This window comes from Rhinopithecus bieti, unplaced genomic scaffold (genome assembly GCF_001698545.2).
Source record: "Rhinopithecus bieti isolate Rb0 unplaced genomic scaffold, ASM169854v2 scaffold_36315, whole genome shotgun sequence".
NCBI lineage: Eukaryota > Metazoa > Chordata > Mammalia > Primates > Cercopithecidae > Rhinopithecus > Rhinopithecus bieti.
The window spans coordinates 750,817-774,083 of record NW_016815814.1 but is presented as its reverse complement, the minus strand read 5'-3'; the positions used below and the strand labels follow the sequence as shown (position 1 = coordinate 774,083).

At 44.0% G+C, this 23,267-nt stretch overlaps 1 protein-coding gene across 2 annotated transcripts in view; it reads right to left on the bottom strand.

The window, feature by feature from the left end:
• LOC108516342 (AP2-associated protein kinase 1) overlaps window positions 1–22,729 on the bottom strand; it is a 176,356-nt gene extending 153,627 nt beyond the window's left edge. For both annotated transcript variants that reach the window (XM_017853775.1, XM_017853776.1), the window contains exons 1-2: window positions 19,060–22,729; window positions 18,371–18,759 (exon numbers count right to left, since the gene is read on the bottom strand). In XM_017853775.1, the coding sequence (XP_017709264.1) occupies window positions 18,371–18,533 (163 nt within the window). In that variant the 5' untranslated portion in view covers window positions 18,534–18,759; window positions 19,060–22,729. The remainder of the gene's footprint in view (window positions 1–18,370; window positions 18,760–19,059) is intronic.
• Window positions 22,730–23,267: the final 538 nt, after the last annotated feature.

Below are 23,267 nucleotides of genomic sequence, written 5' to 3'. Positions count from 1 at the left end.
ACACAGGGAACTGGGTGGACAGAACTGGGAAGCAATGTGTCAGAGTACAGTATGTGGTGAGGTCACTAAACAGGTTCAGTTCAGGAGTACTTTCCACTTATGTCACGCTGCCTCTGTGGTATACATTCCAGAAGACAGGAAATATATGTATAACATATTTCCAAATAGTAAAACTTTAAAAATTGATACACCTTCATGGGTCAGGAAAATCTCTTTTCCAACAATGAGTTGTCTCAAATGGACTCTTCATAAGACCAGGCCACTCTTCTACCTATTCTTTGTCATTTCTTCTCTCCACAAACCTAAGGAACTCCTCCATATCCTTTCCCCACTCTTCTTAAATCCGATTCAACTCCATTCACAGCATTCAATAGAAAACAGAAGCAAGAACTCCCTCAACTTACCAAACCTCACCAATTTCTCTACCTCTGTATCTACTCCTTCTCTCCTTCCTTCCAGGTCAGTGAATGACGTACCCTTTCTCCTGTCCAAGGTCATCTCTGTTAGTTGAGTTCATGACCTCGCCCATGACCTCCCATCCCTTCTTTGGGTTACTCCATCAATGATCCCCCAGTACTGTATTTTCAACCTCTTCCTGTCTTCGGTTGCTTCTTCTCTGCCTAATATACTCAAGACTTGTCCATTATTATAAAAATTATATTATTATTAAAAATAATACAATTATTAACAAACAGTAATAAATTCTGCCCTGATTCAGCATCCACCTCCCTTCCCAGTCAGTCATCAATTTCACTGCCACCTGGACTTCAGTCACTGCTCCACAGAAACTGCCAATGAAGCTCACAAATTACCTCCACATTTCCAAATCCAGTGAACCCTTATCTTGATGTCTGTAATGAGTTAACACTCCAAAGTATCCATTCCCTCCATTTTAAAATTACATTAATTAATTAAAAGTTTTTTTTTTTTTTTGGAGACAGGGTCTCACTCTGTCTCCCAGCCTGGAGTGAGGTGGCACAATCACGGCTCACTCTAGCTTTGACCTCCCGGGCTCAAGCGATCTTCCCACCTCAGCCTCCTAAGTACGTGGGACTATAGGTGCATTCCACCATGCCTGGCTTTTTTTTTTTTTTTTTGGTAGAGACAGAGTTTTGCCATGTTGCCCAGACTAGTCTTGAACTCCTGGCCTCAAGCGAACCGTGCCCCGCCTTGGCCTCTCAAAGTGCTGGGATTATAGGCATAGGACACCAGGGCACCCAGCCCCTTCTTCTTTTAATTTTACTTAGGATTTATTTTTGTCACTTCACATCCTCCTGATTCTACCATCAATCATTCTTTCTGCCTCCTTCATGGGCCTACTCTTTCATTCAACTGGTTTCCACTGAGCTCTGCAGATGTGCCAGGCACTATTCTAGACACTGGGGATCCAGCCATGAACAAATCAGACAAGATTCTCATGGAGGCCAGGAACGGTGGCTCACACTTGTAATACCAGCACTTTGGGAAGCCGAGGCAGGTGGATCACCTGAGGTCAGAAGTTCGAGACCAGCCTGGCCAACATGGTGAAACCCCGTCTCTACTAAAAAATACAAAAATTAGCTGTGCATGGTGGTGGGCGCCTGTAGTCCCGGCTACTAGGAAGGCTGAGGCAGGAGAATCACTTGAACCCAGGAGATGGAGGTTGCAGTGAGCCGAGATTGCACCATTGCACTCCAGCCTGGGTGAGAGTGAGACTCTGTCTCAAAAAGGAAAAAAAAGATTCTCAAAGAGCTGAAATTCTAGAGGGGGGAGTGGGAGTGATAAATAATAAGCAAGAAAATCTGCTGATACACGCTACACGGTGAAATAAAACAGGATTGGTTCCTTACATCAGGGCAGTAAAGAATGACCTCTATGAAGTGGGATTTAAGTGAGCTCTGAATAACAAGAAGCCAACCAAGGGAAGATAAGAAGGAAGAACATTCCAGGAAAAGACACCAGCCAATCCTTAGACACTAAAGAAGGAACTATGTTCTATGCTCAAAAAAGATGAAGAAGAATCACTGTGACTAAAAAGCAAGTGGTTGAGGGGAAGAGAGACACAAGTTATTGCAGGGGTTTGCAGGTCAGAGTGAGGAGTTTGGATTTTATTCCAGGTGGAACTCCTCTTCCTCCACACAGTCTCCTTATGAGATCTCACTCCATTTCAGTTTTCATTCCTATCATGTGGTTTTATGACAACTCCCACTCAAACTTTTCTCTACAATGCAGGCCACTCCTATCCAACAGCATCCTGAACTACATCTGTACTTGGATTTCTACTGGTGCCTCATTAAAAAGTCCCTAACTGAAGTCCACCTCTTTTCCTCAAACACTACTCTTTCTTCTTTTTATTGACACCATTATCTACCCAGTCACTTAGGCCAATAGCCCAAGATCCAATTAGCTTTCTCTCATCTGCAACATCTAATTATTAACACTGATTTTTCTAAGTTTAAGGGAAAGTTATTAAAAGAAGGAAAGCATAGAAAGCATAAAGAAAGGAATGTAATCTTCCACCTCCAGTAATACCTCCCCGTGAGGACCATACATAGGCCAAGGTTAACAATCCACCTCAAAACTGTTGTCTTGGCTGGGCGTGGCGGCTCACGCCTGTAATCCCAGCACTTTGGGAGGCCAAGGTGGGAGGACTGCTTAAACCCAGAAGTTTGACACCAGCCTGGGCAACATAGCAAGACTCTATTTCTTTCTTTCTTTTTTTTTTAATGTTTTCTTATCCCAGCTACATAGGTCTAACACTTCAGTCTCATCAACCCTATCTCATTCTCCCTCCCAAACAGTGACAACAAAACCATAGAACTTAAAACCATGTTTGCACTAGAAGAGACCTTCAAGATCACCCAGTGATCTCCTTATTCATATTAGACAAGCTGAGGGAGGGGAAGTGATGTGTCCAAGATCATTGAGAAGGAGACCAGATAACCTACTTCCCTTACCTCATCCAGTTGTTCATTTGTGTTCTGTGAGCTAACCCTAGAAGCAGGATGTGACGGTAGACTTGAACAACACTCTTTCATACCACCTTAAAAATCACCCCATAATTGCTGGGTGAGTAGACAGCCACTTAACTAACCCACCTGATGTTATACTGATTCTAACACTATGATTTTAAAAGACAAAGAAATACTTCATCTTCTGAGGAAGTCTCTATTATCTAAAATTAACTTTTTTTCAAGGAAATTCTCATCATTGGTGAGAGAGCCACCTAGAGCTGACCTTTCAAAAATGTTGTGGAGCTCACAGCAAACCACCACGCAGAATTTGCTGTTGATCCCTCTTTTCACTCCTCCTCTCTGAAACTAGCATGAACAGGAAGAAATATGTTTGTTCCCAGCGGTACATACAGTGCTCAACTACAGGCACCACCCCTCTAGACTCATTTTATAACTCGGCTGCTTAGTGCCATACTTATCAGTCTTTTAAAAACCATATCCTCTTTCTTTTTTTTTTTTTTGAGACTGAGTCTCGCTCTGTCGCCCAGGCTGGAGTGCAATGGCCGGATCTCAGCTCACTGCAAGCTCCGCCTCCCGGGTTTACGCCATTCTCCTGCCTCAGCCTCCCAAGTAGCTGGGACTACAAGCGCCCACCACCTCGCCCGACTAGTTTTTTGTATTTTTTAGTAGAGACGGGGTTTCACCGTGTTAGCCAGGATGGTCTCGATCTCCTGACCTCGTGATCCGCCCGTCTCGGCCTCCCAAAGTGCTGGGATTACAGGCTTGAGCCACCATGCCCGGCCTCATATCCTCTTTCATAAATATGAAAATCTCATGTCTTCTCCATACTCTGACCTCTTAAGTCTACAATATGCCTCTTTGGAGGGTATACAGCCAATCCCCATCCTCTTTGGGGTTCTCTCCTTTTCTGGCTGGACCTGGAGTCAATCTATACATTTTCAAATTATATATTATCTTCCTATTTGTGACCTGTCTCCATGCTCACTACTCCAAATACAAGCTGAAAATCACTGTCCTAATTTACTGCAGGCCAATGCCAATCATAAACTAGAAAATGAATGTATGCTTTCCTTAGAGATGAATTTCAGTAATATCTGAGTTTTTGACACATGATCTAATCTTCTCCATCTTTATAGTACAGCATTTAAATGGTTTCCTTTATATGGTTCCTTTATATGGTTAAGATACACCTTATATCTCTACTTTTGAGATCAATGGTACCAGATGCCGATAATTTAATCCAACCAATAGAGCTTCACATAGCTTTCTGAAAGATGTTCCACTTTGCTTTGGATTTTGTTATTTCTCAACTTTACTGAAACTCTATAAGATTCAACAGTTCTTATTGTAATAAGCTAGGTGAAGTCCTCAAACATAGATCTATTATACTACTGGAATGGGGAAAAATAAGGGAGGTTTGTATATCTCAAATCTGTCTGGTCTCTCCTGCCTGCCCAGTGAGTTTTAATTACTACTGATTTACTGTAATATTCATCCAGTGAATTCATTCTCCAGTACCCACTGTTGCCATGTTCAAATTTAAGAGTACTCAATTGGATACAAAATAAACCTAAGGCAATAACTAATTATCTAACACTAGAAAGTAGATACAAATGAGATAAATAGTAAAATAAAACTTTGAGGTTATGGGCCCAAAAAAGTTAACACAGTCAGCAAAAAAAGACAGGCATCCAGAGGCAGCTGTGGTGAATACCCTAGGCTAGGGAAAATAAATCTTAGGTAGGAATAAGGTAGGTGAGTGGGGAAGGAGGAGATATCCCAGCTGCAGGGAACACTATGAGTAAAGAACTGGAAAGAACTAAATCCTTGCTACAAGGATGATGAGGAGGGTGCGGGCCTGGCAGAAGCAGCAGACCTGCGGCATTAGCACACAAGCATTTAAATTGGATAGGCAGCAGGCGCCAGGCATTCCTGGTGGGTAGAGAGGCCCATCATACTAATAACAACTTGATAGGTTAAGAAAAACTCCCTAAAACACAGGTAGCTTTCAAGAGGTGAGAGTTCAAAAATAAAGAAAGAAAATCAAACTACAATATTTCTCTTTCTCTTTTCCCTATTCCTCATCTGGGGGTTTGTGGGGGGAGAGCAGGGGAGAGGTGAGAGAGAGAGGTGGGGGGTAGGGGGAGAGCAGGGTAGGGAGAGAGAGAGAGAGACGCCTGTGTGTATTTCTAAAACTCTAGCTCCACCAGGTTATATACAGAGTGATACAAATATGGCCTGATAAAAACAAAATTCATGCACCTCAATACTAAGAGTCACCATTTACAGACGGCTAACTAACATACATCAGGCACTGTGTGACGTGCTTTGCATACATCATTTAATTCTTACAACAACCCATGCTTTTGCATTTTACAAATCTACATTTTATAGATGAGAAGACTAGATTTTAGTTAACTTTTCCTAACATCACAGGGACATGTCCAGGATTCCAGCCAAGGGCTATTTACCTTCAATTCTCATGCTTTTAAACCATCACACACAGTACTAACCTTGAAAATCTTCTCCTAAGGAGAACATCATAGCACTCCCTTTATTCCAGGGGGGAAGGGGAGGAAAGATAGTATTGGATATCAGGTTTTCCAAAATCATTACTGAGTTACACCTGGTCAAGCTAAGATTTTCTCTACAGCCAAAAGCCCAGTGAAATTATTTCTTCCAATGCTGTCCCCTTCTACTCCAACACCAAGATTCCAAGGCTTCTAAAAACAGCAGGAGGACCAAGGTCTGTGGAACAGGGTTGGGTTACCCCAGGGGAGATTAAACAAGTCTAACACACCTGTAAAATAACTAGCACTTCCTGAATCAATCAGATTCACTGACCAGAGAAAATAAACCAAGTTACTAGCAGGAGACTTGCCATCTCAGTAAATGCTGCTCAGGCCCCAGTCCTCCAGGAAGGACCCAACCTACGATGCCTTAGTTCCATTCCTTCTTCCTGTCACCATAGGTAATAAAGTCATCATTTTGTTCTCAAATTCATGCTCAGTACCAAAAGGACAATAATCTTTCTCTTACCCTAAAGGTCCCAGTACAGTAGCTGTCAGTGTCCTTGAAAACATGCAGCAAACAAATTATGTGGCATTATGTTGCTTTCTACAGGATTCAAGTCCTAGATGATAGGCATCATTATTTAAGATCATTATAACGACAAATGATAATCTAGCATATGCTTAGCCTTCTGGAATAATAATAGACAGATACCATGAGCTCCTTGGTCCAGTAATCTCTCCGCTTTTCAGACAAAAATAACAAAGCTTCAATTGGCACTGCCATTCCTTGTCTGCCAAGGTTAACACAGAGCCCAAGGAGAAAACTGACCAGCTCAAGCTGATTCACCCACAGCAGACCTCAAATGAAACTTCGAATTTCAGGAACTTGTCCTCTGCCAAGGTGGAAGTCTCATTCAAAAGGAATCCTCTTTCCTAACAATTACTTGTGACTCAACAGAAGTGGGATTGTTTTAAGGGTGCAGTGGCTAACACCTGTAATTCCAGTACTTTGGGAGGCTGAGGCAGGTGGATTGCTTGAGCCCGGGGGTTCAAGACCAGCCTGGGCAACATGGCAAAACTCCACCTCTAGAAAAAATACAAAGATTAGCCAGAGTGGTGTGCGCACCTGTGGTCCCAGCTATTCAGGAGGCTGAGGTGGGAGGATCGCTTGAGCCCAGGAGGCGGAGGTTGCAGGGAGCTGACATCACCCCACTGTACTCCAGCCTGGGTGAAAAGTGAGACCCTGTCTCAAAAATAAATAAATAAAGTATACATAATAGGCTAAATAATAAAGATAATAGATCAATAATAATAAAAACAATAAAGGAGAGAGAAAGCAGGTATAAAATGCTACAGCCAGTATCACCTTACAAGCTAATAGTTTATTATTCCTGAGTGATTAAATTCACAGCAAATGAAAAGGCTTTTTTGCTTTGGGTATAAACACAGAACATCTGAATTATTTATGTAGGCCATTTTGTTCCTCAAAAAAGACCAAAAACATTGCAATACTTGCTTCACCTTTACCAACAGAAGACCAGAACATATACAAACATGCTGAACTACACATGTTCCCTAAAACAGGCAATTTTGCCCCCCAGGTGACATTTAGCAATGTCAAGACATTTTTTTCATTGCCACAGTAGGCTGTGTATGTATTATATAATTCTGGCACCTAGTAGGTAGAGGCCAAGGATACTGCTAAAGATCCCATAGTACACAAGACAGCCCTCCACAACAAAGAGTTACCCAGACCCAAATGTTAGTAGTGCCAAGGTAGCACAAATGACTGTTGACCAATGTGGGAAGAGACAGGAGTTAGGAGTTGCTCAGAAGGGCCTAACTGGCGGTGTGACTTTAGGCAAATCACCTAATTTTCAAATTTGTTTTCTTAGAATCAATGAACTAGCACCAGGCGCAATGGCTCACACCTGTAATCCCAGCACTTTGGGAGGCCGAGGCGGGCGGATCACGAGGTCAGGAGATTGAGACCACCCTGGCCAAAACGGTGAAACCCTATCCCTACTAAAAGCACAAAAAATTAGCCGGGCGTGGTGGCAGGCACCTGTAGTCCCAGCTACTTGGCAGACTGAAGCAGGAGAATGACGTGAACCCAGGAGGCGGAGCTTGCAGTGAGCCGAGATTGCGCCACTTGCACTCCAGCCTGGGCGACAGAGTGGGACTCCGTCTCAGAAAAAAAAAAAGAATTTCAATGAAATAGCAATCTTTCTCAACCTATTATGGTTAAAACTCTGCATAATTTTCTGCACAAACTAGCTACTTATAGAAATAAACCTCTAGCCAGGCATGGTGGCTCATGTCTGTAATCCCAACACTTTGGGAGGCCAAGGCAGGTGGATTGCCTGAGGTCAGGAGTTCCCTGGCCAACATGGTGAAACCCTGTCTCTACTAAAAATACAAAAATTAGCTGGGTATGGTGGCTGGCGCCTGTAATCCCAGCTACTCAGGAGGCTGAGAGACAGGAGAGTCACTTGAACCTGGGAGGCAGAGGTTGCAGTGAGCCAAGATCACACCAATGCACTCCAGCCTGGGCCATGAGAGCAAAACTCCATCTCAAAAAAAAAAAAAAAAAAGAAGAAGAAGAAGAAGAAGAAGAAATAAACCACTAAACCAAGTAAGGCAGAATGGCAAGTCTTTGTAGGCCCTGGTTGAGAGGAGCTGTAATAGTACTCTATCATTTACTGAATATGGACTTTGAGCTTAAAAACAATTTCCCCCATATTCCCCTATCTGAGTGCTTCTGGTTTGAATGTATGAATCCTAATCACCACGGTACTAGGATTGAAGGTATTAGAGTGGAGCCTTTGGGAGGTGATTAAGTCTTGAGAGGGGAACCCTCATGAATGAGATCAATGCCTTTATACAAGAGGCCCCAAGAAAGAAGAGAAAGAAAAAGGGCAAAAACAGGTCCCAGAAAGCAGCCCTGTCCCTTCCACTATGTGAGGACGCATCAAGAAGTCAGCAATGCCGGGCGCCGTGGCTCACGCCTGTAATCCCAGCACTTTGGGAGGCCAAGGCGGGTGGATCATCAGGTCAGGAGATCAAGACCATCCTGGTCAACATGGTGAAACCTCGTCTCCACTAAAAACACAAAAAATTAGCTGGGCATGGTGGTGCGCGCCTGTAGTACCAGCTACTCAGGAGGCTGAGGCAGGAGAATCTCTTGAACCCGGGAGGCAAAGGTTGAGTGAGCCAAGATCGCGCCACTGCACTCCAGCGTGGTGACAGAGTGAGACTCTTTCTCAAAAAAAAAAAAAAAAAAAAAAAAAAGAAGAAGTCAGTAGTCTGCAACCCAGAAGAGGGCCCTGACTAGAATCTGACCATCCCGGTACTCTGATCTTGGACTTCACAGCCTCCAGAACTGTGGGAAATATATTTCTATTGTTTATAGGCTACCTTGTTTCTGATATTTTGTTATAGCAGCCCAGAGGAACTAAGCCAGTGAGCAACCTCCAAATGCGACGGAAGCATTATCTGACTTGAAAAGCTCATAAGGAGATTCAGCTGGAAAAGGTTGGTTATTAAAGGTCAACAATTTTATGAGAGGGCCGGGCACGGTGGCTCCCGCCTGTAATCCCACTACTTTTGGGAGGCTGAGGCAGGTGGATCACTCGAGGTCAGGAGTTCAAGACCAGCCTGGCTTACATGGTGAAACCCCACCTCTACTAAAAATACAAAAATTAGCTGGGTGTGATGGCACATGCCTCTAGTCCCAGCTACTTGAGAGGCTGAGGCAGGAGAATTGCTTAAACCTGGGAGGCAGAGGTTTCAGTGAGCCAAGATTGTGCCACTGCACTCTAGCCTGGGTGACAGCAAGACTCTGTCTGGAAAAAAAAAAATATATATATATATATATATATATATACACACACACACACACACACACATATATATATATAAAATATTATGAGAAAAGATCCTTTGTACAAGGAAGAATTTTAAGGAAGAATCCTACACTTGTAGCTAGGAGCCTTGGGTTCAAGTTCATTCCATACTACTTCTTGCCAATATAACTTTGAAGAAGTCATCCAAGCAGTGTCAGCCACTGTTTCCTCATCTGTACAGCTGGAGTAATAACCATGCCTTCTACCTCTGCAGGGATGATGCAACCACGAAATGAGAGGATGTAGATGTAAGGCTACTTCGCATAAGAGCAGCTTGTCCTGCCAGTGAAAGAGGCAGCAGGGTTTTACCACGCATCTCAAACGTTCTCTGTCTGAGATGCTATAGCAAATACAGAAGTAATGGAAGACTTGGCTCCTGCCCTGCTAGTTGGCATGATATGACCAACACACAAGAAATAAGTGGACCCCACAAGGCAATTCCATATTTCTTGCAGTGCTGGGGTCTGTGGTGCAGTCTCTAAACTCTGGGTTTGAGGGAAGGAGATCAGAGAGGACTGCAATGGTTATGAAAGATTGCGTGAAGACAGACTATTCTTAACTGAGTCTTTTCTCTGTAACCTCACCTTCATGGAACCTTGCTGCATCTAGTTCACCATCTTTACCTGTGTTCTAGTCTTCTCTTAGTAAAGTAAGTATTGCCATATTTTTGGTCTTTTTTTGAGGAACAAAAAACAGTAGAGAACCACTGCTCTAGACCACAATGGTCTCAAAACAGTAGTGCACAAGATGATAACGCACTGGGGTAGACAAAGAAAATAAAGGATCTTCTATTTTTATTTATTTTCATTTTAAAAAGTAAGATTTTCCAAGTAAAAAGGCAACCCACAGAATGTGAGAAAATATCTGCAAATCATGTATCTGATAAGGAATTAATGTCCAGAATATACAGAGAACTCCTAAAATAACAAACAACCCAATTCAAAAATTGGCAAAGGACTTAAATAGACATTTTCCAAAGAAGATGTACAAATGGCTAATAAACACATAACAAGATGCTTGACATCACGAATTACTAGGGAAATACAAATCAAAAGTATAAGAAAATACCACTTCACATCCATTAGGAGAGCTACTGTCACAAAACAGAAAACAAGTGTCAGTGAGAATGAGGAATAACTGGAACTCTTGTGCACTGCTGATGGGAAAGAAAAATGGGTACAGCTGCTGTGGAAAACAATATGTCAATTCCTCAAAAAATTAAAAACAGGACTACCGTATGATCTAGCAATTGCATTTCTGAGTATATACCCAAAAGAATTGAATGCAGGGTCTTGAGGAGATATTTGTACACCTATGTTCATAACTGTACCAGCATTATCCACAATAGCTAAAAGAGGGAAGCAACCCAGTGTCCACTGATGAATGATGAATGTGGCATATATATATATATATATACAATGGCATATTCCTGAACCTTAAACAGGAAGGAAATTCTGACACATGGTACAAAACAAATGAACCTTGAGGATACTATGCTAAGTGAAATACGCCAGTGACAAAAGGTCAAATACAGTAATATTCCACTTATATGAGCTACTCAGAGTAGTAAAAATCATAGAGACAGTAAGTAGAGTGCTGGTTGCCGGAGGCTAGAGAGAGGTGGGAATGAGAGTTGTCATTTAATAGGTACAATTTCAGTTTCACAAGATGAAAAGAGTTATGGGAATGGATGGTGGTGAAGGTTGCACATCATGAATATATTTAACATCACCTAAATGTACGCTTAAAAATGATTAAGATAGCAAATTTTAGGTTATGTGTATCTTACATTTAAAACTTTAGAAAAAATAAAATTTTGTCCTTGTTAATGTATAACATATGGCCCAACACTAGCCCTCCCATTCAGTTCATGTTCACTCACATGTCCACTATTGAGGGCTGATGGGGTGACATCTTTACAGCACACTGAGATATACTATAGTTCATGTGTGCTTGGTTAAATGGATTCACTGATTACATTGTTTTAAATTAATTAATCTTCACAAAACAAACTAGAGGCTTAAAAAGATTTCTACTAAAAAAAACTTGGATTAAAGATAATGTAATCAAAAATGAATGAGAGAAATGGCAGAGCTGTCATATCTGTTCCTGGTATACTCTTCATGCATAGTCACACTGCAATGTAGACACAATCACAATTGAATAAGTTAACCAAAATCTTGTTGAGATTATTTAAAACATAGATTTGCATCCACTATCATCTATGATGAACTTCATCCTAAGTATATAATGTGACTTCAGGTATCAGCTAATGATAGCAGGACATGAATATAACTTACAAATAAACAAGCACACATACATGAAGATATGGCATGTTTTTTAACTACAGCACTATTCTATCCAAAAAGTTTAGAGACTACTGCTCTAGATCAACACTGCCCAACAGAACTTGTGATGATGAAATATTCTTACCTGTGCTGTCCAAAACTGTAAGCACTAGCCACATGTGACTTTTTTTTTTTTTTTTTTTTGAGACGGAGTCTCGCTCTGTCGCCCAGGCTGGAGTGCAGTGGCCGGATCTCAGTTCACTGCAAGCTCCACCTCCCGGGTTTACGCCATTCTCCTGCCTCAGCCTCCCGAGTAGCTGGGACTACAGGCGCCCACCACCACACCCAGCTAGTTTTTTGTGTTTTTTTTAGTAGAGACGGGGTTTCACCGTGTTAGCCAGGATGGTCTCGATCTCCTGACCTCGTGATACGCCCGTCTCGGCCTCCCAAAGTGCTGGGATTACAGGCTTGAGCCACTGCGCCCGGCCCACATGTGACTATTAAGCAATCGAAATGTCATTAGTGTATCTGATGAACTGCTATTTTAGATAATTTATTATTTTCTTTTTTTTTTTTTTTTTGACACGGACACTGACTCTGTCACCCAGGCTGGAGTACAGTGACGGCATCTCGGCTCACTGCAACCTCTGCCTCCCGGATTCAAGCGATTCTCCGGCCTCAGGCTCCTGAGTAGCTCGAATTACAGGCACACACCACCACAACAGGCTAATTTTTGTGTTTTTAGTGGAGACAAGATTTCACCATGTTGGCCAGGCTGGTCTCAAACTCCTGACCTCAGGTGATCCACCCACCTTGGCCTCCCAAAGTGTTGGGATTACAGACGTGAGCCACTGCACCCGGCCTATTTTAGATAATTCAGATAGCCATATGTGGCTAGTAGGCTACTGTACTGAACAGCACAGCCCTAGGCCACTAATAGATTATCACTATCTCAAAACATACAGCTCCCCAGTAAGCTGCTTTTGTGTCTCTGGCCACGTTATTCTCTCTGCCTAGAATGTTCTTCTACCTTGTCCATCTAGCAATAAGTTCTCATTTTTGAAGACACACCTCAAATGTCACCTTTCTTTAGCTTTCCCTGACTACTCCCCAACCCACAAAATTGTTGCCTTGGGTCTGTTCCCCAGCCCTTTTACATGACTCCAGCACAGCACCTGCAGCTATTTGCTCACATATCTGAAGTCCTATGATTGTGAGGTCCTCAAGGCACAGCCATGTCTCATTTATCTCCACATGATACCTGGCACATAGTGAATGCTCAGTAACATTTACTGAATAAGGCAGTGAATTAACTGACAAACCTTGATCTCCCAATTCATAATGCAGTATTCTTTCCACCACACCAAAATATGGTTCCATAAAATAGACCGGAGGTGAGTCTCTGCTAGCTCACAGTGCTAGATGCTACTTTAATTAGACAGTACGTTTCTATTATTATCATTTTTTTCTCTTTCAGATGCGAATGTCACAGTCACCTCCTAAGTGGGCTCCAGGCACGCATCCTTCAAGGGGTGCAAGATGAAGGTGGCACTAGTATGCTTTCCGAAGCAGCAACATTCAAATACTGCAAGTTAAAATGACAGCTCTGATGCAGTAGTATTTTTTGTGTGTTCTGTTAGTATCTTGTGTACTCTACATGGCGTTTTAGCTATCAAGGTGCAAGTGTATGTCACCCCTCATACCCTCCCACTCAAAAGCCATGTGAAACTGCTGCTCTCTCTTCATTATTATTTCTTATTAAATGAGCTTGACTTTGTTGGAAAGACTGAAAGAAAGAGTTTGACCATGGCAATTGCTTATTCTGGACTTCATTTCTGAATTCTAGATTTGGTTATATTTAGCAAAGCTACAACCGTCATCATGCCCAAAGCCAGGAAGAAGACACCATTCACAAACCACCCCCTGAAAATCTGCAGTTGCCTCTAAAAAACCAGACTTCCCAGCAGGCAGAGACATCTGAAGTGGGAGGGATCAAATTGGTGTTTGCGTCAAGAGAAGGTCTCAGGTGCTTATAACTAAATCTCTCTGCCTGGCACTCAAGGTTCTCCACAAAATTCGTCCTTCTTTTTCTCTCCAATGTACCTTCTGCTCTGGTCAAACATCCTCATTATCTCCCCTGTTCATACCTTTCGGTAACACTGGTCAATTCCCTTCCCTGCCTGCTTCTGCTTAAGCTTCTAGCCTCTTATCAAACCTTCTGGGACCACTCTTTCCCCAGACACTCCCTGCTCCCTTTCCCCACAATTGGCACAGGGCTGAGGCACCGGAAGGGCGCCGTGCATTCTTGGTATCTATTCATCAGTCATTCAAAAGGCCCAGGGCCACTGAAGAAAGTAAGCAGCAAGCACCTCCGGGGAGCAACTTAAAGAATTTCATTCTAGCACTCTGTGTCTTCTGTCCTTCTTTCCTTGATTCTGGGGAGGAAATGTGTACTGACGAAAATGTTAACACGAAACTAGTCAGTATTTTCAAAATGTATCATGCTGTTTCACCACTTTGCCTATGCGATTCTCTCAGCCTGAGAGGGCCTGGGTAACCCCCATCTGGAACATCTGCTGGGCAATTTCTATTCCTGTTCAAACTTCATGTCACCTGCGAACTCTCACCCCCAGGCTCTTTATCATAACATCCTTTACCATCTAAGGTATGTATGTCAAAGGCCACGCTTAAGTGCTGGACACTTATCTCAGGTGTTGAGCTCTGTTAAGAGTCAGGCCTGTGTCCCATCCATCTTAGGATCTCTGGAACCTAATACAGTGCCTGCCACGAAGAGGCACATACGTGTTTCATATTGATACCACCAACACATTAGAATTAGGTGCCTTTAATGGAATTTTTGGTGGTTTCACACACATTTTTAAGCCTTACTAGTTTGCTATGTAGGTAGGAGAAATTATCAAAGTTTACTGATGTGGACATCTGGTACTTCTCATCAGCCTTGGACCTGGATTCCTTGAATATAAATTAGAAAACTGCTCTGAGGAGCCATCTAGTCCACCTTATAGCTCCAGAATGTTGTCTTGAATACAGTAATAAATAAATAAACATTTATTGTTTAAAGCTTAGATATAAGTCCTCGTATAGCTAAGGAAGTATGATAAAAGCACAGCTTCTCAATCCTTCCTTGAACATTGCTCCAATTTTCCCATTGAGATCATTCTGGAAGCTTAAACCAAATCTTCCCTTGACATCATATGCCTATTAACTTAGACATGATTTAGCATCTCATCATGGCATCTTCGCTGAGAAAGCTAGAAAGAAAATATTCTCCCTGGCACCCAGCCTAGAAATAGCCATATTCCTCTAAACTCATAACTTAAAGCCTTCACTTCCCCCAAACAGCCCCTGCTGGACTAGTTAGTGAAACCAGGCCAGGAAGGCTGATATACCAGGGGAGATATGGCAGTGCGGCATCTTTTTGTCTTGCCCAGCACCTGCTCCTTGGGGTTCTTGCAATTCCTCACGAAAAAGCACACACCAATACCCGCACTAGAGAAAAAGAGATCATCAGTGGAACGTGGTGGTAATCTGGCCTGTGTTTTGAAGCCTCTCACACCACTCCTCCCTAAACTGCCTGGCCACTGCTCTGGGCACACAAGGTATAACTCCCGTGGTCCTTAAACAACTCTGGCTGGGACTGTAGACAGGTCAGCACTTGGGGACTCACAGGGAAGAGAGTGCAGGGAAGGAGCGTGGCTACCCAAAACATCTGTTAAGCCTTTAAGGAGCTGGCGAGGACTCTGCAAAGAACATCTGGCTCTGTCCCCTAACAATGGCTCTTTCCCCCTAACAATGGGGGAAAGGAATTGCTTCAGATTGCTGCAGCTCAACTAGCTTTCACATTGCTCCCACTCCCCTTTAACACACACACACACATACACACACACTCTCTCTCTCTCCACATATATACAGATGATGTATAATGTTGCTGGTAGGTAATGGCTACCATTTATTGAACACCTGAAAATGTGAATTATATATATTGCCTCATTTAATCTTCATGACCAGCCCATTAGGCAGTGGTTCTCAAAGTTGACCTTGCATCAGAATCTCTCCAGGAACTTATTAAGCCCCACACCCACAGCCTATGTAGTGAGGCCTGAGAATCTCCGTTTCCAACAAGCTTGCAGGTGATAAGGATGCCCCATTTTGAGAACACTGCCACAGGGAAACAGAGATTCAAGAGTGGTTTGGAATGTCTTGCCTATAGTTTCACAGCTAGTAAAGAACAGATCCAGAATTTGAACCTAGATCTGTCTGACTCTACAGAGAGTGCTGGTAACCATGCTACTGTATGTGTGAATGTATGCCTCATCTTCCCAAATTCATTGGCAGAACCTTAAAGGCAGATTCAATCACACTTTAGACCTCCCTTATTCATCTGAGAACTTCATTCGGTCTTTGGACTTGGTAGGTGCCGCATAAATACTTTGTATACTGGCTCCTACATTTCTACATACTTCTAAGAGCCACAAATTCAAACTCAACTTAAGCCAAAGAACACAAAAAGGGCAGCAGAGCCAGACCCAGTTTTACGTGACATTCTCTCTTGCTACTCTGTCTTTGCCCACAGTGCCACCACACTAACTCCTACTCACTCTTCAGTCACTTCCTTCAGAAAATGATCCTGGGCTCCCTAAAACTGGGGGCCACTGCACCCTAAGTTTATCTCTATGATGGCATTTATCAATCCACTATAACTGGCTATTTTCCATCTCTTAAAGCAGTTGGTAAAGGCCAGTGTCTGGTTTAACAGCATACCCCAGAACCTAGCACAGCACCTGGCACTTCACAGGCAACTCCATAAACTGTTGAATGAATAAATGCAGAGCTGCAAGTCCTAAATTCCATGTAAAAATATCACAATACGTGATGCGCAGTTCTCAAAGATGAATCCCAGAGAAGAGGAAGGCAGCCTAGGTAACAAAGACCAATTTTGCCTTTTCTCTTCCCTATCACTCTTCTCACACTTGGAGAACATGCACCGCTTAGGGCAGCATCATCCTTGACGAGACAACATCCTAGCTGAACAAAATGCTCGTGGGCTATAAGGTCAGCAGAGGCCATTCAGAGGGGAGGAAAGTGCTCTGTGGCCCTTCATTTTTCCTGATTTCTCTCTGACACACTCTCCTTTTCACCATTTCTCCACCCCACTGCAGTTAAGGGCTTTGGCACAGGGATGAAAGAGACAGATCAGACTCAAGGGTGCGGATCTGGCAGCGGGCACAGAAGCATCTCCCAACCTGCACCAAAGTCCACAGGAAAGATCCAAAGGGACAGTGACTCAGGCCCCAGATAAAGCCCAGCTAGAGCAGTACTGAGGATGGAAGAGCAATAATTTCACACGGACATTAACTGTCAGACATCTTTTTAAAAAATCGTGTTTTTAAAGTACAGGCTTCAACTCTATTCCCAGAAAACTGGGCCCTGCTGAATCCAGTGCTTACACAAGCTGAGAGCCAAACAGTTTCCTCCTCTTCCAAACCCACCCACCAGCCTGCAACACCCACCATGGTAAGCATTTCCCAGGCCCAGGTCAGGACCCTTGCTTCAACTTTAGCTTGCAAAACGCCCCTTTTTAAAGAGGCCTCTTAGCTTTCTCTCTTCCCTCCGTAATAAAACTGTTCCCTTCCACCACCATGTTGCAGTAATAGAGACCTCTCCCTTCCTCCAACCCCTCTCGGTCTATAACACAACCTACAGCAGGTTGGCCCCATCCAATTAGTCTGAATTGCTTCATGCCAAGGAAATTGCTGCTTTTATTAAAAATAAAAGCACACTAGGCAGGCGATGGGCTGTAAAAAGTATGAGTCTGGCATAATTATGAAGGTCGAGGTTAAGGTTACCAAAAGAGACATGCAAAGATTTCCCAGAAGCCTGGGGGAAAAAAGATGTATATCTACGTGAGTATAGATACACAGATGAAACACAGAGGAATTTACACAGCAGATCTAAATAACATCCTCTCTGACAGTGAAAAAACAAAATCAGAGCCACTCTCAAGTAATTTTTCTTTTGGTTTAAAAAAAAAAAAAACCTAAAGCGAGAGGAAGAGGGGCCTACTAGACTGAGTTCAAAATAACCACATTTGTTTTATATAATTTTTGTTATCTTTGCTATATCCTGGGGACCCGATTACAGTTGGGTCAGGAAACAAACCTACTAGTGAAATCCACCAAGAGCCTTGGCCCTTGGAAAAACACGTTCACATTCTCTGAAAATCCTCCCTCCCTTCCAATGCCTGCTCATGGAAGTAGGAAAGTTGGTTAGGAGACGGAGAAACCCTTCTCTTCTTAAAAGTCCCCCCATCCCCACCCTTCAGCCTTCATATCAAGATTTTAAGTTTTAGGCGATGACAAGCCCATCACCCTGCCTTTGGCATAAAGCTTTACACTTTCACACATACATTTTCTTGCGTGATCCTCAAAATTTGTCTTCTCAATATTAAAAAAATAAAAATAAAAGGCCACTAAGGTAAACAATTTCGGCAACCTCCCCACAGCCCCATAAGCCCAGTCACTTTCAAATCTCAATTTTAAATCTCTCAAGGACAATGACTCACAGGGCAAGTGAAGGGGGAAGGGAGGGTCAACTGGTCAAAGCCCATTCATACATGCAACAACTAGAAACCACAGTACTGCCGCATCAGCACAAGATTTTAATTTACGGCGCATTGAGCCACACCGTACCTTCCGCCAACACCTCGTCCACTGTGACCTGCTGTCGCCCGATGCCAAAGACTCTTCCGATGTAGCCACTGCCCAGGCCTGAGGTGCTGCCCCCTCCTCCGCTAGAGCCGGAGCCCAGGCCAGAGCCGCCCTGCTCTCGCCGGGAGTCGAAAAACTTCTTCATCTTGCGAATAGGGAGCAGCAAAGCAAAATACCGATGGTTTCTAGATTTTTTTTTTTTTTTAAAGAAAAGAGATCCAAGGATTTCTTCTCGGATTTCAGCTCGGAGAGGAGCCACCCGAATCCGGCCGTGGGGGTGGGGGCTGAGGGAGGATGCCTATAGGAATATGCGTGTCAATCGCGCGGCGGGTCCCCTCCTCCTCCAGAAAGCGATTCGTGTAAGTTTAAACCTGTGATGACAGAGGAAGAGAGAGAGGATGAATCAGTAACACACTTAAAAATTCAACCGCTGAGTCCTAGAGGGAGCAAAAGCCATCATCCTGGGGAAACGCTTCATATATTTTCCTGGCGAGAAAAACCCTGGGGCTGAAAACGCGACCCCGGCCCCAGAACCCGGGATCCCTGAGCCGGGAGCTCGGAGAAAGGAGGGATCCGAGCTGCTGGGGCAGCGCCGACCCTCCCGGGCACTGCCTCCCGCTCCTCCCGGGTCTCCCGACCGCCCCTCGAGGCGGCATCCTGGCAGCACCCACTTGAGACGGCTCGGCGGCCGGCGCCCAGCTACCAGCCCCGCGACATTGTCACGGCCGCCGGGCCAGCCTGCGACGCAGAGAGGAGGCGGCGCTGCAGCGAGAGCCGGGGCCGCGCTCGGCTCCAGCCCGCCCGCCAGCTGATCCCGGGAGCGCCGGGCGGAGACTGACCCGCCGCCCCTCCCCCGCGCGCGCTCCCGCCCGGCTCCATCCACCCAACCAGGAAGTGAACCGCCGCCGGAAGTGCCGCTCGGGGCGGCGCGGCGAGGGACCGGGGCCTCTCCTGCAACCGCCGCTCTGTCGCCACAGATGGGAAGGAGTCGACGGCGAGAAGAGGACCGGGGGAAGGGGGTCTCAGTGCAGACAGAGTTCTGGAAAAGACTGTTGATATCACCCGAGCCGCAGGGCAGGCTGGGAAAGGTAGCTCGGCGCAGTCCGGCGGGTGGACTACAAATCCCAGCGTGCTCCTGGAGGAGCGGGAGAGGCGGCAGCCGTGGCCTCCACGGCCTCGAAGGAGGTTTGTGGGGTGGCGCATATGTGGGGACTCGGCAATTTAAACACATCCCGTGAAGAAACTGCCATCGACTAGGTTCCCCGCCGCTGTATGTTCCACCTTTCTGGAGCCATCTTATTTGCGGCCTGGCCTCCTGGCACAAGGGATTCTGGATTTTGTGGTTTCCGAACGGATAGAGACTGACACCTGAAGGACGCAGCTTAACCGCTTAGCCCCTACTGGGTCCTGTGGGTTTCCCGGCGTCACCTGGGCTGAAATGGAAGCGAGAAGTGATCGGGAACATTGTGCTGGCAGTTGGATCCGGCTGCACCGGAGCGCCAGCCTTAAAATAAGTAAAACCGATGCCCTTCGCCCCTAACCTCAAAAGCTGCTTTTGCGTCTAGAGGTTATTGAGAGCTGGCTCTGCTGTCAGCTCTGAGCTAGGCGCCGGGAGAACGCTCAGTAAGACAGTGTCTCGTCTGGAATTGTACAGGCGAGATTCAAACCGAGAAACGGCCAAAGGTTGTGTGCAGGGCAGATCCTAGGATACCAGAGGCCCCGCCCGTTGGCTTGACCTCGAACTCAGGGGCTTTTCAGCCCATGCTGCCCCTTAATTTTTCCTCCTTTGCTGACGCTGTGGGTGCGTCCCAAAGCCTGACCTTCACTAGCTCCCTTGCACACAAGAACACTAACCCTAACCTGACCAATTATTTATTTCTCACTTCAAGATTCTTCCACTGATACTTATGTTTCCCTGATACCGTCCAAGTGCTGAGGGTGGGGATGGACTCTGTGATTTGCATCTGTCAAATGTAGAAAATTTGGAAAGCCAGTTGGTACACTTTTCCGACCCTAGATTTCCTGATGGATGATGCTGAAGAGTGGCAAGTTCCTGCCAAAAACAAACAAAAAAACCTACCATGATTTACTAATATGATTTTTCTAACCCCTGAATATGGGTTATTGTTCATTTCCGCCCGCTCTCCCCACTCCCTAGTGCTTGTCTCAGAATTTTTTTCAGCGGTATTTGAGTAGAGAAGGGTGCCCCAGGGAAAAAAATGGTTCTTTCTTTCTCTATTCTGAATATTGAGCTGAGCTGTGACTGGGCTAACAGTGGCATTTGGTGTTGCTGCTGCTGCTTGTTTAAAGTAATGCCATTGTAATTAAACTCCGTGTAGCGATAGCATCTTTTCTTCCGGAGAGAGTCTGTGTTGTCACCTCAGTTCACAAATTCACGAAGCCACCTCCAGGGTGAAATGCAGCACCTATTCCCTCAAACTAAGCCCACGAAGGCGTGTTCTCTGCACTTTCCTTAAAAGGCCAGATTTTTGTCTAAGGAAGTTTGAAACAGACCTTAAAATAGATGAGAAAGCTCTTTTGGAGTTAGACTCATTGACCCCCATTTTTCTCAGCACTTATTTGTCTTGACTTTTTTTTAAAGAAGCTTTGCTAGGTCCTAAAATCAATCTGATGCTCAGTTTTTACCTTTCTAGACTTTCCTGGTACCAGACTAGTCCAGGCTTATACAAATCTCAAGTCTTACTTCAGTGATACAAAAACTCCCAATACGCTTAAGGTAGCTAACATGTATTTATTGAACACCCACGTGAATGCTCTGATCAGAAGCTGAGGGAAGAGGTTTAAAAAACAAAAAACAGATGACTAGATTCCTTGCCCTCCATTCCCTCACAAACAAATAGCAATTATAATGACAAATCCACAGTTTTTCTTGCTTTACATATATTAAGTATAAGATGCTCAAAGCCACCCTATGAAGTAAAGTACCACTATTATACTCATTTTATAGGTGGGTAAGTAAAGCAAAGAGATTAGTGACTTACCCAAAGTCACACAGTAAATAGCAAAGCCAGGATTCAAATCCAAACATTTTAGCTTCAGAGCCCAGTTCTTACCTGGCTATACTAAACTGTCTACTTAGAGAGAGCAAACATTAACTGATTAAAAGACTAGTGAGTAGTTAGGAACCTATGCACAAGCAGCATAGGACCAGGAGACAGGAAACCTCTGCCACTTCATAGCTGGGACCTTAGACCACTTGTGTCACTGGGCTTATTATCTCAGTTATAAAACCAGAGCTCTTACAACTCTTAGTAATTTTTTAGTTCCTGAGTACAAAATAATGAACAGATCAGCCACTATAATCTCAAAACTATCACACTTACTTTCTGTAGAATTTGTCCCACCCTGCTTTGCATTCCTATTCAACTTTCAATGTATATTGCTGCCTCAACCAAACACCTCAAAGCCAGAGAACCGTCTTCCACTTATCTCCTTGGGCATCCAGTATAATAGTTTACATAGAGTGTGTTCTTAGCAGTACTTAAATAAAGTAAATAATTTACTTTAAATGTGACACAAAACAGAGCTATCTGATTAAGGTGGAAAGATTGATTTGAAGTATCCTAGATGTGTTTTGAACTAGGTGTGGAAGATGCTATGGGTAAATATTCAAAGGGAGTGTGAAAAGAAAGTGACATTTACTATTGTTACAATAGAGATCTTATAACTGATGGAACAGACTCTTTGAGGCAATAAGATGCCAAATTATAAACAAGACCTAAGGCTATGTCAGGCAAGGGTTAAGTCACACATCCCTACACTTGAAGAGTAAACAATCTTCTAACTGCCACAAGGTTTTTCTTTTTCTCTGGTAGCTAAATAGACACTGGCCTGGAGATAAGCAAGACAGATTTCAGTAACATCCTAGTAAGACACTACCAAACACAGACTGGTTCTGGCTGGTTTACAGAGGCCCTGCACTGAGTACCTTCATGTCCTCTGCTTCACCTAATTGTAATGCATTTAAATGTTAAATCTCCACCCCAAAGAGAACATAGGACATATGTAACATACATGTTTACTCACTATGCATGCACGTACTGCCCCCTGCTTTGTGAATAATCAAAGCTCCTGTAACTTCTTAAGTGTGTATTCTTAGCCAACTCATTTGGCATAAATTTGTGTTCCACTCTTTCCTCCCTCTAAATACCTGCTTTCAGTCTCTGCCAGAGTCTACACTTCCCAGCCCATCAGGATCACCAACCTGCAGGCTGCAACCCTTTATAAGAAATAAAGCTGTCCTCTCAAAATTTATAAACCTTGAGATTCTTCAGTTAACACTATGTATCTTCCATATGCCAGTTACAGAATTAAAAAATGTATGTATTATCTTGTTTTATTGTTTTATTTTTATTTTATTTATTTATTTTATTATTTATTTTTTTTTTGAGACAGAGTCTCACTCTGTAGCCCAAGCTGTAGTACAGTGGCATGATCTCGGCTCACTGCAACCTCTGCCTCCCAGGCTCAAGCGATTCTCATGCCTCAGCCTCCTGAGTAGCCGGGACTACAGGTGTGTGCCACTATGCCTGGCTAATTTTTTGTATCTTAGTAGAGACAGGGTTTTACCATGTTTCCCAGGGTGGTCTCGAAGCTCAGGCGATCCACCCACCTTGGCCTCCCAAAATGTTGGGATTACAGGTGTGAGCCACTACGCCTGGCCTATTTTTTTTTTTTAATAATTATACAAAAAATAGAGATGGTGTCTTGCTTTGTTGCTCAGGCTGACCTCAAATTCCTGGACTCAGGTGATCCTCCCACCTCGGCCTCCCAAAGTGCTGAGATTACAGATGGGAGCCACCGTGCCTGGCCAATATTATTTTATTTAATCTTCATGGTTGCCTCCAAAGTAGACAGT